Below are 15784 nucleotides of genomic sequence, written 5' to 3'. Positions count from 1 at the left end.
ACCCTCACACAGAGACACAAGGGCTGATGGAATAACAAGAGACAGGTGAGACCAATGAGGGTGGGGCACACAAGGAGAAACCAGTCTGACAATCAAAGTAGGGAAAACACAGGAAGTAAAACAAGATGAGAAACACCAAGGGAGGAAAACCAAACAGGGTCACAGAAAACATTCAAAATTCAAAACCATGATAAACACATAGAATAAATCATTTTGATTATAAGGTTTCCTGAAATTAAGAACAACACCCATGAAGAAATCACCACAAAGTTATAGATGACAATATAGATGTAAGCCTGTAGAATGTATAATAATATGTAAATGCGCTTCTAATATCCATTTTTTCTGTGATTTTTACACTTCAATTCAGCTTTAAGAAGTCAGTATAAAAAGACTGGTTCATTCTGCTGTATATATATATATTTGTCATTTTAAAAATGTGTATTAACAAGAAAAATATAACAAAATGTGGGTAAAATGCTACTAGAAGAAGAAGTTGTCATCGTACTATTTTATTTTCAGTTGGGACTACTACACTGTGCTGAAGAGCAGAAATATATAGTATAAGTGAATGAGAGTGGTTTTAATGTCTACCATGATGAACAGAAGAAATTAAGCTTTTCAGTTTCATTTCTTTTATACCACTGTCCACTTCTGTCCATGGCCACCGCCACGTCACACTCCTCACCAGTGTGTCCTTCTGAGGCCCAGTTCTCGTACCACACAAGCTTGTCGTTGACCCAGAACCACAAATCCAGAGGGCAGCTGTAACGCAGTCCCAGCCAGACGTGGGAAGTGTTGGCCATCTCGGGTCTCTTCTGGACCCGGATCTGTACCCTCTTCTGCTCGTCCAGTTCAGTGATGGAGACCAGGTCACGGTGGTTCACCCTGCAGTACTCTAAGGCGTCTTCCCAGGTCTTCTCTTCGTTGATCAGGACCAGTTCCTCTGGACACAAACAAACATGGGGTGTTGTGTTATATTTGAGAACATCCACCTCCGGAAAGGATTTTGGAAAACGTGCTATTTTGTGGGTAATTTAAGTTGCAGTTTTGCTTGTGACATCATAAGAAATAATATTAATTTTACCATTAAAGAAAGCAGTCACTGTGAAATCACGTGTTTTAGGAATAATTATAATCACCATGGAAGGATGACTCATCATAATAGCAGAAGAAGGGTTTAGCTACGTGACAAAAACCATGTCCCCATTTTCCTGATTCCTTTAACGTGGCACAAGAATCATGACCGGTGTCTTCTTCGGGAACACTTTCCCAGTTTCTGTAACCATAATTATGTCCATCTGACCAGCTCCAGGCGTCTCTGAACAAGCCGATCCACACGGGTTCCTTCACAGTTTTCATCATCGGACTCTTGAACTCTGGGTCTTTAATCTGTTTGAGCCCACTGACCAGGTCGGTGTAATTTTCTCTGCAAACGCTCTGTGCCTCTTGCCACGTTTTCTTCATCTTAATGAAATGGAAGTTTTTGCCGCTTTCATTTTGTTCTGTGGAATGAGCACACAAACATTTTTCAGTAAAAACAATGGGGTGAGATAAAAAAACAAAGAAAGAAATAAAAGAATAGCATTGCAGTCTCACCACTGTAGCAGATAAATGTATAATTTCGAACACAAGGATGAGTATGACCCCAGAGTGGGTCAGTGCTGTTCATCGTCATACAGTTCTCTCTTGGCTCATTTTCAAACCACTGTAGCTCAGTATCATTAAGCTCAACCCCTGGCAGAGACCAGTGCCACCTGGTGTTTTCTGGCCTATTCCGCAGACCAATCCAGGCTTCTGTATGATTCTGTTCAGATTGAAGCAATCTCTCCATGGAGCTCATGTTGGGCACTGTGGCCAGGTCTGTATAGTGGTTTTGACAGTGGGCCTGGGCATTATTCCAGGTTTCAGACTTATTAATAAAGTGGTACTCATAAAGTTGACACGTGAAGAAGGAACACTGCCCTAAAAAAACAAACATATATGGAATGTTATTATTCAAACTGCATTACGAGTGCCCGGGTCGTAAAAGGGACACGCCACGTCCCTTCATTTAAATGGAGCCTTGAATGCAGTGATAAACACCAGAAGCAGTGAGGTGAAGGACTGGTAGCGTGATGCACTTACCCATCAGAATGAGCAGAAACAGACTCCACTGCATCTTTGCTGCTTGATGAAGCGTTGATTCTGAGACTGTTATTTTAACAGTTTGGTTTCTGTTGAATGAAACGCATTTTGAGATAGAACAAGGTTGTGCAAGGTTTGTCCAGTTTTAAGGAAAGCGATCACACAACCATAAGGAATACTACGGTCAAGCCAGAACTATCGGTGCAAAATTACTGCAACACAGGAGCCAATGGCTTTTCTTGGATCGTGCATATGGTTTGAGCTGAAAACGTGTCGACTGAAAAAAAAAAAATATTTTAGATAATTTGGGAGATAATCTGTCACATTGAATAAATTACCTAAAGGTGTAGCCGCATTAATTAAAGCTGCAGCTCTGTTTGACATCAAAAAGGCCAAAGAGGTTTGTATTGTTATTATTATTTATCATTTCAACCATATATAGCAGGTGTGGTACATAGTGACATCTCCATGGAGCTCCATGAAGACATACACCGATCAGGCATAACATTATGACCACCTTCCTAATATTGTGCAGGTCTCTCTTGTGCCTCCAAAACAGTTGTGACTCATCAAAGAATCGACATGGGCCTTCTGAGGGTGTACTGTGGTGTCTGGAAACAAAATGTTGGGTCCTGTGAGCCCACAAATACTTTTGGGAATTCGGAGGCCAGGTCAACACCTTATGCTATTCTTCATGTTTTTTTCAAGTTGTTCCTAAACCATCAGTGCTAACCACCACGCCACTGTGCCGGCCAATATAGTGCCGGCTAATTCTCTGATAAATGAAAAAGCCAAATCCAATCATTTAAAACAAGACCTAAATAAAGAAGAAGCGCTGCAGACGCCTGTATGCAGAGTTGGGAATAAAACGTTTTAAAAGAAATTAAACACAAAAGGATCTGAACTCACATTTTCACAGTTTCCTCCTTCTCTCTGTGCTGTCGTCTCCTCTGGATGTGCTGGTGGGGACTGCGCTCGACAAAAACCTGCACCCAGAGTTTACACAGAGGTTTTCAGGTCGATATTTGAATATTACAACATGTGTCATGAAAGAGGCCTTTGCAAATGGTTTTTCGGAAGTCAAACAAATGTTTCCAAAATATGCAAATATATTATTTATTATAATTATATTTAGAGTAATTCAAATCTTGAACGTAAGCTTTGATGAAAGTGCTTTCAGCAAAGCGGAACATCTGTTGCGTGCCAGACAAAAATGCAAAACAATAAGCCTCTCTGTCACCAAGCCAGAGATTTGAAACTTTTACCTCCACCTGATAAAACCTGAGTCAGTAATTATCCAAATTGGGAACATGTTCTACAAAATGCTCATCTGCAGCTCTATCAGATTTGATCCAACAGAAGGAAAATCTCTGACCAGTTTAAAACCCCTGATATTGTCGTCCCCTGTCCATGGCTCTAGGTCTCTATGCCTGACCCTTTCCTGATCACATTGACCACCTCAACACTGAGCCACAAATCCACAGTTCAGCTTCCTGCTCACGGTCAGGTAGTTAGAAACTGCTAACTGATAGTCTGTCATATAAGTTTCCACCCTTTTCTGTTTCAGTAGTTATTTCTTGAGATAAGGAGCACACAATAGGATGATATGGAATCTAGTAACGTTTAGAATAAATACATTCACTGCTGCAATGAATTATACATGAATACATAGGCTGACGTAATAATTATTTATAGTTCTTCAAATCCAATCCAATTAAATTAAATCAAATCAAGCTTTACTGTCATATTGACATACAAACAACTGTAACGCTGACAGAATGAAACTGCATTTCTCTCTGAGATCTGTGCAGACTTAGTTAACTAAGCTATACAGGCAAAAGACTCAGTTAAAATACTAAAAAACTTAAAATAAGTAAAGTGCCCTTCTTGGATCAGGATTCAAGGATTCAAGGAGTTTTACTGTCATTTCACACATGTTGGTATCAGGGGCTACAGGTGTCACAATTTAGAATCACCAATTAACCTAACCTGGAGAGAACCCACGCAGACACAGGGAGAACATACAAACGCCACACAGAAAGGCTCCAGTCTGACGGTGGATTCATCAGCGCTGACCACCACGCTACTGTGCTGCCCTGTTTTGATTCCAACCCCATAACAAAAAAAAACAGCTCTCATCCAGGTTAGAGAGGTTGATCAATTCTCAGAGAGCTTGATTTTGGTGGAGTATAAATGTTTTTCATTCATAAAATGCTACTTTTCTGTTTAAAACTGGTAAAACTTTTCTGTGCACAGAGGAGGCCTGCATGTACTCTCAATCAACACATTCAGAGACAGTAAAGTGATGGTGTGGTGCCGAGGGGTCAGGTTCATCATGACAACGGGCTGCACCTTTGGGCCCAGCCCATGTGCAGCATGCATAGGTGAAAAATGGTGCTGGCAAAACAGATCGCTTAACACTGCAGAGAGCAACTCCTGTTCAGCTACAGCCAAGAGAGGATGGCCCAGTGAGAGTGTTGTAAAAACAGTCGTTGCTGAAGCCTCATACAAAAATTAGTTCTGTTGAGTTTGTCACATTAGGACTTAGCAACTTTGGCATGGACAGAAGAAATAATTACAGCTCTCTGTAACACTCAAAATGCACTTAAGAGCTCCAGAGTGCAGTCTTAAGTCTGTCAGTATGGTCTTGTGAAATGCAGGAAACAAATCAACACTTTATTCATGTAAAGGATATGTACAACAATCTAAACTTTACATGATCTGAAGGAGACAAAGTAATAAAATAATAATAATAATAAAAAAGCGTTTCGTGTTGTTTCAAGCTCTCTTTGTGCAAAAGTTCAGGTTCTGCAGCAGGTTATTTTTTCCATTCGTTGGTAAGAAATTTGATATTCAAATTGAGAAGAAAAGCTGAAAGAGGATGTTGTAGACCATGAAATCAGAAAAAAAAAAAAAAACAGGTCTTTGTTTAAAAAAAACTAAACAAAATGCAAATTCGTTTGGCACAAAGACAGAGCTTACTGTTGCAGCGTACAGTGTTTAATGGAGAGCTCAGTGGCACCAGTGACGAAAAATCTGAGTGATCATATTGCATCAAATGGCTGAAATCTGCAAATTATTGTTTTTTTTTTTTAACGATGGTTCCAACTTAGCTGTGACAGATTTCTCTGTGACACACCCTGCACAGCTGACTATTATGGCAGGATCATTGTTCCACCAAGACTATTACAAAGCCAGTCTAATTAAAAACCCGTAGTCAACTGCTACCCAATTTAAATGACTTTGTTTCTGTTAATTGTTTACTTAGAGGGAGCATTGCACAATACGTCTGTATTCTCATCTGTGTGGAGAAACTAATCATGCACAGTTTCATATCATATTTATTAGACTCAAAACCTTACACCGGGACAAAATGCAATACAATGTGAAACAGCGAACAACAAAACAAGAAGAGCAACGGCAAAAAAAAAAATGTACGTGTACTTCCCTAGTACAAGACATTTCCAACCAGGCTTTCACACTAACATCTAAAACATGTTTTTTTCAATGGCACGCGATCTGCCCGCACTACCTTCGCGATCTACCATCGCGATCGACGTAATGAGCACCCCTGGCATAAAGTGCAGATGATTTCGTTTTTTTTTTTTTTTTTTGTATAGCATCAGATTTATAGTGTGTCTCCACTTTTAGGTTTACTACTACATGGCAGTAGACGTGCTCCAGGAGAGCCTTCTGCAGACGAGAACGCTGCAGAATGTTTCAAACGGACCGTGGAGTTAGAAAGACCGGGGAGCACAGACACCACAGCGCTGCGCTGCCTCCTACAGGCTCTCCTGACTCTGTACATGCAGGAAGGCCCCGACTCCGACTCTGCCGTCACCCAGCTGGAGATGTGCACAAGGCTGAAGAGAGAGATACCCCTAGGACCTGGTAAAGGCCGAGCTGAGGTGACTTTACAGAACACACACGACAGAGGTCACAGAGTTATCCAGGGCTCTGATTAAGACGGGGCGGCTGAACCTAGTGAGGACCTCCTGGAGATAGTGTGGTGCCTAAACAACTGGCAAAGAGGAAACAAGTGGCTCGATCATTCTCATATACTCGAAGCAAAGATGTGACTTTAACAGGTGTACGGGCACGTGAATGAAGCAGACCAAACACACAGTGATTAATGTAACGTCTTCACACCATTTCACAGATTTAAATGAAACTGTCACAAATTTTTGTCTGTGCTGTAACAAGGTATACTTCCTAAGTTTTATCTTCTTGATGGTTAACTTTGGATACTGCTATTCAGACTTGCAGTTTGCACAGTGGAAAATATTTTGTCAGCTGTTTTTAGTACGAGCCAAAAGGGTTCCACACTACCTCTCCCTGAATGGATGCTGTACCACTGCTGACCAGTAGATGGAGGAGTAGACCAAAAAAAGATGTTGCCTGGTTTTTTCGGTTTGTTGCAAAGAAAATGATTAAATCACAAGTTACGAATTGCAGTGTGAGTCTGTACATGAGGCATATACAGTGGTTGTGAATAAAAGACTGTTGTACATCACTCACTCTTGATATACAGACAGATGACAGACAGCGGCAATTCTTGGCTCTGGGGGCGTCCAAGGGAAAGACATACATACTAGTTCAATAAACAAGTGTCCAAACCAAACTTAGACAGTCCAACAAGTGCAGGACTTCTGTTTTAAAGAAATTGTGCATACGTTTTTCCTTGCAGAACATTTACTTGAAATTGAGTATCACTGAAATCTCAGTGCTTGACTGTGGAGAGATGCATTTTAGTGACGATACCTAAAAACACTCTTTCAATAGTGATAACGACAATAAATACGTGGAGACGTGTCACTGCCATGTTTCATACAATCTCTTTTAAAACCACTTCAGTAGACTGAAATTGTTCAGATTCAGTAAAGACACAGGTACTGAGGTGCTCTTTTCAGGGTGATACATATAGGCTCGGTGCCACCTCTGACACCTCATACAGGACTATCGGTCCTGGTGCATTTTAAAAAGCAGACAACTTGTGGACAAAATGAATGACCATGAAGAGTTTGATGTAGATCTGGTAGAAAATATTCCCATGGAATATTTCTGAAAACTGATTACGATTATGAAAATTCCTGAGATGGGGCACAGGCTCCAGCCCCCTGCAACCCTCCAAGTAGTTCTAAATAATGTATGGATGAATTGTTCTGAAGCATTTTTTTTGTTGCTGATCATCACAAAATTTAATTCCCTTTACCTAAAATAAAAAAATAAAAAAATAAAAAAAAACAAATAAAATAGAACAAAATCTAAATTTGATAGATACATCTTTTTAGTAAAAATAAATAAATAAAATAAAAGTAATTTCATTCATTTGTGTGAACTGACCCTTTTAGTAGCCCTGGAAAAGAGAGGATGCTAAGTATTTCAAAAGGGAGAAAATAAAAAATAAATCAGCATTTTCATGACCGCACAGATGAACGATGAACACCCTAAATTAAATAAGATCATTAAAAACCCAACACCGTTTGTATTTAATGCAGCTGTATTTTAATATATTGTGCTATATGATCCAGATAATGAAAGGTTAACATAATGCAATGATTTGATTTGATTAAGGCTGAAGTCATGAACAATTAAATCATGTGTGATCAATGAAAAAGTGACAAAAGTGACAACAAAAACATGTTTTATATTATCACAAAGATAATTCACTTAATAAGAAACTAATACAACCACCATCAACTGCTTTGTCCCATTTCCACTACTGTTTAATTTAACTTTAACTTCAGATAAAGGCGACACAGTTTTGTTTAGCCAAAAAAAAAAAAACATATACAAATCAATTACTATGGACAGTTCATTTTGGGGTATCCTGAACTATTAACCAACAATTTTTCCCAGGAAACCTTCCAGGAATAATTAGGAAAAGCACTGGTCATTTCCACCAGAAAGCTGACACGGGTGCTCTCATGACTGTTGATAGGTGTCACCTCATCAAGAAAAAACACCCAACAATGTCGCTGTTTGTAGTGAAGGAGGACCCACCCAACTGTGGGACACAGAGGGAGGCAGAACCAGGGAGCAAATTGATTTTACGAAAACCTTTCTAACTAAAATTTAAGGTGCTGCACGAAAAGAAACACAACTACAAAAACAGGTGAGGCCCGAAAACAAAACAGGAAACTCAGTAAGAGCAGAAACACAAGGAAATTAACGGTCAGACAAACAGAGGTAACATCACAGACAGCATTACAGAGGACAAAGAGAAAGGCAGGGTTATATAGACACCCTCACACACACACAAGGGCTTATGGAATAACAAGAGACAGGTGAGACCAATGAGGGTGGGGCACACAAGGAGAAACCAGTCTGACAATCAAAGTGGGGAAAACACAGCAAATAAAACAAGATGAGAAACACCAAGGGAGGAAAACCAAACAGGGTCACAGAAAACACTAAAAATTCAAAACAATGATAAACACATAGAATAAATCATTTTGAGTATAAGGTTTCCTGAAATTAAGAACAACACCCATGAAGAAATCACCACAAAGTTATAGATGACAATATAGATGTAAGCCTGTAGAATGTATAATAATATGTAAATGCACTTCTAATATCCATTTTTTCTGTGATTTTTACACTTCAATTCAGCTTTAAGAAGTCAGTATAAAAAGACTGGTTCATTCTGCTGTATATATATATATTTGTCATTTTAAAGATGTGTGTTAACAAGAAAAATATAACCATGTATAATATAACATATAAATATGGGTAAAATGCTACTAGAAGAAGAAGTTATCACTGTATTATTTTAACAGTATTTTTCAGTTGGGACTACTACACTGTGCTGAAGAGCAGAAATATATGGTATAAGTGAATGAGAGTGGTTTGAATGTCTACCATGATGAACAGAAGAATTTAAGCTTGTCATTTTCATTTCTTTTATACCATCGTCCACTTCTGCCCATGGCCACCGCCACGTCACACTCCTCGTCAGTGTGTTCCCCTGAGGCCCAGTTCTCGTACCACACAAGCTTGTCACTGACCCAGAACCACAAATCCAGAGGGCAGCTGTAACGCAGTCCCAGCCAGACGGGGGAAGTGTTGGCCATCTCGGCTCTCTTCTGGACCCAGATCTGCTCGTATGGTTCAGTGATGGAGACCAGGTCACGGTGGTTCACCCTGCAGTACTCTAAGGCGTCTTCCCAGGTTTTCTTTTCTTCGATCAGGACCAGTTTGTCTGGACACAAACAAACACGGGGTGTTGTGTTAAATTTGAGAACATCCGCCTCCGGAATGGATTTTGGGAAATGTGTTATTTTGAGTTGCAGTTTTGCTTGTGACATCAAAAGAAATAAGATTAATTTCACCATTAAAGAAAGCAGTCACTGTGAAATCACGTGTTTTATGAATAATTATAATCACCATGCAAGAATGATCTGATAGACTCACCATGATAGCAGAAGAAGGGTTTAGTTTGGTGACAAACATCACGTCCCCATTTTCCTGATTCCTTTAACGTGGCAAAAGAACAGTTCTTGGTGTCTTCTTTGGGAACATTTTCCCAGTTTCTGTAACCATAATTACGCCCATCTGACCACCTCCAGGTGTCTCTGAACAAGCCGATCCACACGGGTTCATTCACAGTTTTCATCAGACTCTGGATCTCTGGGTCTTTAATCTGTTCGAGCCCACTGACCAGGTCGGTGTAATTTTCTCTGCAAACGCTCTGGGCCTCGTGCAACGTTTTCTTCATCTGAATTAAATGGAAGTTTTTGCCGCTTTCATTTTGTTCTGTGGAATGAGCAAACAAACATTTTTCCGTAAAAACAATGGGGTTTGATAAAAAAACAAAGAAAGAAATAAAAGAATAGCATTGCAGTCTCACCACTGTAGCAGATAAATGCATAATTTTGGCCACAAGGATGAGTATGACCCCAGAGTGGGTCAGTGCTGTCCATCGTCATACAGTTCTCTTCTGGCTCATCGTCACACCACTGTAGCTCAGTATCATTAAGCTCAACCCGTGTCAGACACCAGTGCCACCTGGGGTTTCCTGACATCTTCTTCAGACCAATCCAGGCTTCTGTATGATTCTGTTCAGATTGAAGCAATCTCTCCATGGAGCTCCTGTTGGGAACTGTGGCCAGGTCTGTATAGTGGTTTTTACAGTGGGCCTGGGCATTATTCCAGGTTTCAGACTTATTAATAAAGTGGTACTCATAAAGTTGACACGTGAAGAAGGGACACTGCCCTAAAAAAACAAACATATATGGAATGTTATTATTCAAACTGCATTACGGGTGCCCGGGTCGTAAAAGGGACACGCCATGTCCCTTCATTTAAATGGAGCCTTGAATGCAGTGATAAACACCAGAAGCAGTGAGGTGAAGGACTGGTCGCGTGATGCGCTTACCCATCAGAATGAGCAGAAACAGACTACACTGCATCTTTGCCGCTTGATGAAGCGTTGATATTGAGGTTGTTATTTTAACAGTTTAGTTTCTGTTGAAAGAAACACATTTTGAGATAGAACAAGGTTGTGCAAGGTTTGTCCAGTTTTAAGGAAAGCGATCACACAACCATAAGGAATACTACGGTCAAGCCAGAACTATCGGTGCAAAATTACTGCAACGCAGGAGCCAATGGCTTTTCTTGGATCATACAAACGGTGTGAGCTGAAAACATGTCGACTGAAAAAAAAATTATTTTAGATAATTTGGGAGATAATTTGTCACATTGAATAAATTACCTAAAGGTGTAGCTGCATTAATTAAAGCTGCAGCTCTGTTTGACATCAAAAAGGTCAAAGAGGTTTGTATTGTTATTATTATTTATCATTTCAACCATATATAGCAGGTGTGGTACATAATGACATCTCCATGGAGCTACATGAAGACATACACCGATCAGGCATAACATTATGACCACCTCCCTAATATTGTGTAAGTCTCCCTTGTGCCTCCAAAACAGTTGTGACTCATCAGAGAATGGACATGGGCCTCCTGAGGGTGTCCTGTGGTGTCTGGAAACACAATGTTGGGTCCTGTGAGCCCACAACTACTTTTGGGAATTTGGAGGCCAGGTCAACACCTTGTGCTACTCTTCATGTTTTTTTGAGTTGTTCCTAAACCATCAGTGCTAACCACCACTCCACTGTGCAGCTCGACAATCAATTCATAAATTACCTAATTCTGTGCTAAATGAAAAAGCCAAATCAAATCATTTAAAACAAGACCTAAATAAAGAAGAAGCGCTGCAGACACCTGTATGCAGAGGTGGGAATAAAACGTTTTAAAAGAAATTAAACACAAAAGAATCTGCACTCACTTTAGTTTCCTCCTTCTCTCTGTGCTGTCGTCTCCTCTGGATGTGCTGGTGGGGACTGCGCACAACAAAAACCTGCACCCAGAGTTCACACAAAGGTTTTCAGTTCGACATTTGAATATTAAAACATGTGTCATGAAAGACGCCTTTGTAAATGGTTTTTCGGAAGTCAAACAAAGGTTTCCAAAATATGCAAATATATTATTTATCACTATTATTTTCAGAGTAATTAAAATCTTGAACATAACCTTTACTGAAAGTGCTTTCAGCAAATCTGGAACATCTGTTGCGTGCCAGACAAAAATGCAAAACAATAAGCCTCTCTGTACCCATTACCAAGCCAGAAATTTGAGTCAGTAATTATCCAAATTCAGAACATGTTCTACAAATTGCCCATCTGCAGCTCTATCAGATTTGATCCAACAGAAGGAAAATCTCTGACCAGTTTTAAACCCCTGATATTGTCGTGTCCTGTTCATGGCTCCTCACTTCACAGTGAAGTGATGGTGTGGAGCCGAGGGGTCAGCCACAGTCTATGCACTTTCAGCGAGTCACTCTGTTGGATCATGACAACGGGCTGCACCTTTGGGCCCAGCCCATGTGCAGCATACATGGGTGAAAAATGGTGCCGGCAAAACAGATTGCTTAACACTGCAGAGAGCAACTCCTGTTCAGCTACAGCCAAGAGAGGATAGCCCAGTGAGAGTGTTGTAAAAACAGTCGTTGCTGAAGCCTCATACAAAAATTAGTTCTGTGGAGTTTGTCACATTAGGACTTAGCAATTTTGGCATGGACAGAAGAAATAATTACAGCTCCATGTAACACTCAAAATGCACTTAAGAGCTCCAGAGTACAGTCTTGAGTCTGTCAGTACGGTCTTGTGAAATGCAGGAAACTCTCTTTGTGCAAAAGTTCAGGTTCTGCAGCATTATTCTGACCAGTGCCACTCCTCACAGAAGGCTTGAGCTTTCTGAGGGACAACAAGGACAACGAGACTTCCAGATTAATCAGGTAAGATATATATATATTTTATTGTTTTTTCCATTCACTGGTAAGAAATTTGATATCCAAATTGACAAGAAAGGCTGAAAGAGGATGTTGTTGACCGTGAAATCTTTTTAAATGCAAATTCATTTGGCACAAAGACAGAGCTTACTGTTGCAGCGTACCCTTTCAGCTTCACAGTGTTTAATGGAGAGCTCAGTGGCACCAGGAACGAAAAATACAGCGAGTTATCAGATTGCATCGAATGGCTGAAATCTGCAAATTATTAGCTGTGACAGATTTCACAGATTTCTCCATGACACACCCGCACAGCTGACTATTATGGCAGGATTATTGTTCCACCAAGACTATTACAAAACCAATCAGAAAACCAAATTAAAACAGAATTAAAACCTGCAGCCAACTGTTACTCAATTTAAATGACTTTGTTTCTGTTAATTGTTGTATTTAGCAGGAGCATTGCACAATACGTCTGTATTTTCATCTGTGTGGAGAAACTAATCATGCACAGCTCATTCATTCATCTTCTGTAACCGCTTATTCCTGTTAAGGGTCGCGGGGTCTGCTGGAGACTATCCCAGCTGTCATCAGGCGAGAGGCAGGGGTACAGCCTGGACAGGTCGCCAGTCTATCGCAGGGCTAACACAGAGAGACAGACAACCATTCACACTCACATGCACACCTATGGCCTATTTAGAATCATGCACAGTTTCATATCATATTTATTAGACTCAAAACCTTACACCCAGACAAGATGCAATACAATATGGAACAGCGAACAACAAAACAAGAAGAGCAACGGCAGAAGAATGTGCATGTACTTCGCTAGTACAAGACATTTCCAACCAGGCTTTCCATCTCTCGCCACATTCACTCTCTTAGCTCAAAGTGTGAGTATCGTTCTGCCATGTTTTCCTCCTCTACAACTCTTCACACTCAGGGCTAAAGAATTTAAGGTTTGCTCATTTGTTGTGGAACGACATTTAACACAACAGCCTAGCGGAAGCTCTTGTTCATCTTTGGCCATGTTGTTACAAACTCTTTAAGGCACAGGCGTCAAACATACGGCCTGTAGGCCTTAAAGTGGCCCACTAGAGGGTCTAATCTGGCCCACAGCATGAATTTGCAAAGTATGAAAATTACATAGAAGACTGCAATTTTTCAATGAAAATGACTGCTATCCCTAATTTATCCACTGTTTTAGTAAGAGAAGTGGACAGAACACAACACTGAGACCCAGGACTAAAAAATGTTTTGAGGGATAGTTTATTAAATGTAAACATTCTCCTAATTTACTTCATGCACTAAAACAAATGGAAAAAAAATCTGGAGTTGTCGTTACTTATAGGTTATTGTGCCATTATCTCACTGGTTCTGCCCCCTTGAGATCAAACTGGGCTGTATGTGGCCCCCAAACTAAAATGAGTTTGACACCCCTGCTTTAACGGGTTTGGTACTAGATGGGAAATTAACTAAAATTTGCCATATAAAGAAATTATTTAAATGCATTCAAATACTACATTGCAATATACTGATAGTTTATTATTATTTTATTATTTTCATATAAGAAAAAAAATACTTTTCAGACTGGACTCCAAAGTCATACTCTCTAATTTCTATGTGTTAACAGGTTCTTTGATTCTGTGATTAACCTCCAGTAGCCAATGGCAGTGCAGGCTTTGACAGACTGGAACACGGGCCTCTTCGGCTGTTGTGAAGACACAAATTCATGTAAGAACCAATGACTTTCAAACCAGGGTTTTCCCTTGAAATCTTTTTTTAAGTTATCCCTATCTCGAGCGCCGAGCATAACTCTATGCTATCGTCCAGAAATTATCCACAAAGCAAAACTTTTTTTTCTCACTGTTATACTTTTAAGTGAATGCCTCAATTATTTTCTAAACCTTATATAATTTTCTAATGCCATAGGGAGATAGTCATCAGTATCACTTTACCAGTTCCTAATCATTGCTGCAGGAGCTGGTTGCACTTAGAAGTTTCTATTTAGTGTAATGTGTTGAAGGCCTGTTAGTCCATACAGTAGTTACCTCCTTTTTTGCGCCACAGTAACAGAATTATCTTTGTCCTCAGGCCATAAACATGGCCAGTGATGATGCATTCACCCTGAACCTTCTGGCCAGGGTCTTTGCTCTTCTGGGCAAACATGAGATGGCAACGGGGATCTGCAACATGGCCCTGAACGTGCTGCCAGATCCAGAGCTCAACTGGCAGGCTTACTGCACCCGTGCCAAGGTACCGCAGCCGAGACACGTCCAGTCAAACGCTTGTTGGTGTACCCTACCCTCTTAGAATAGATGGATCGACTTGACTATCATGGGCAACTATAAGCATGTGCTCCTTTTTAGATCAATATGGTCCTGTATGTCAGAGACCTGGAGAAGGCAAAGCATCATCATGGTGGAATCCCAGACCGACAGAACCTAAATGAGGCTAGAAAAGACTTGGACAAGGTGCTCAGTGTACGTCCATGTCTGCGGACTCATCTAGAAATGGCACAGGTAACGGCATAAAGTATATTGCAGATGATTTCTGTTTTGTTTTTTATAGCATCAGATTTATAGTGTGTCTCCACTTTTAGGTTTACTACTACATGGGAGTAGACGCGTTCCAGGAGAGCCTTCTGGTGAATGAGAGTGCAGTGAACAGCGCCCTGGTGAGTCTGTCTCACGCCCTACAGTTTGAACTGGGCGACACCTTGCCGGACCTGCATGTTCTCAGAGGGCGCTGCCTCCTAATGAAAGGCGAGGAGCAGAACGCTGCAGACTGTTTCAAACGGGCCGTGGAGTTAGAAAGACCGGGGAGCACAGACACCACAGCGCTGGGCTGCCTCCTACAGGCTCTCCTGGCTCTGTACATGCAGGACAGCCCTGACCCCGACTCTGCCGTCACCCAGCTGGAGCTGTGGGTGCACAAGGCAGAAGAGAGATACCCCCAGGACCTGGTAAAGGCCGAGCTGAGGTGCCTTTACAGAACACACACGGCAGAGGTCACAGAGTTATCCAGGGCTCTGATTAAGATGGGACGGAACCTAGTGAGGACGCTCGTGGAGATAGTGGTGCCTAAACAACTGGCAAAGAGGAAACAAATGGCTCGATCATTCTCATATAACTGAAGCAAAGATGTGACTTTAACAGGTGTACGGGCACGTGAATGAAGCAGACAGAACACACAGTAATTAATGTAACGTCTTCACACCATTTCATAGATTTAAATGAAACCGTCACAAAAATGTGTCTGTGTACAGGGTATACTTCCTAAGTTTTTGGCTTTTATCTTCTTGATGGTTAACTTTGGATATTGATATTCAGACTTGCAGTTTGCACAGTGAAAAGTATTTCCTCAG

General features: G+C 40.7%; 1 protein-coding gene across 1 annotated transcript; it reads left to right on the top strand.

The window, feature by feature from the left end:
- Nucleotides 1–14467: 14467 nt before the first annotated feature.
- On the top strand, nt 14468–15553 carry LOC311491130 (tetratricopeptide repeat protein 22-like; the record flags this gene model as incomplete). The annotated part of the gene is made up of 3 exons (XM_084548992.1): nt 14468–14673; nt 14787–14939; nt 15020–15553. Exons 1-3 carry the CDS (start codon nt 14521–14523, stop codon nt 15551–15553), a joined length of 840 nt encoding a protein of 279 aa, XP_084405118.1. The 5' UTR covers nt 14468–14520.
- Between the last annotated feature and the right edge of the window lie 231 nt (nt 15554–15784).

Source organism: Chelon labrosus (genome assembly GCF_963514085.1).
Source record: "Chelon labrosus genome assembly, chromosome: 7".
Taxonomy (NCBI): Eukaryota; Metazoa; Chordata; class Actinopteri; order Mugiliformes; family Mugilidae; genus Chelon; species Chelon labrosus.
Note: the sequence above shows the minus strand (reverse complement) of the source record. Positions and strands in the feature narration are given on the sequence as shown.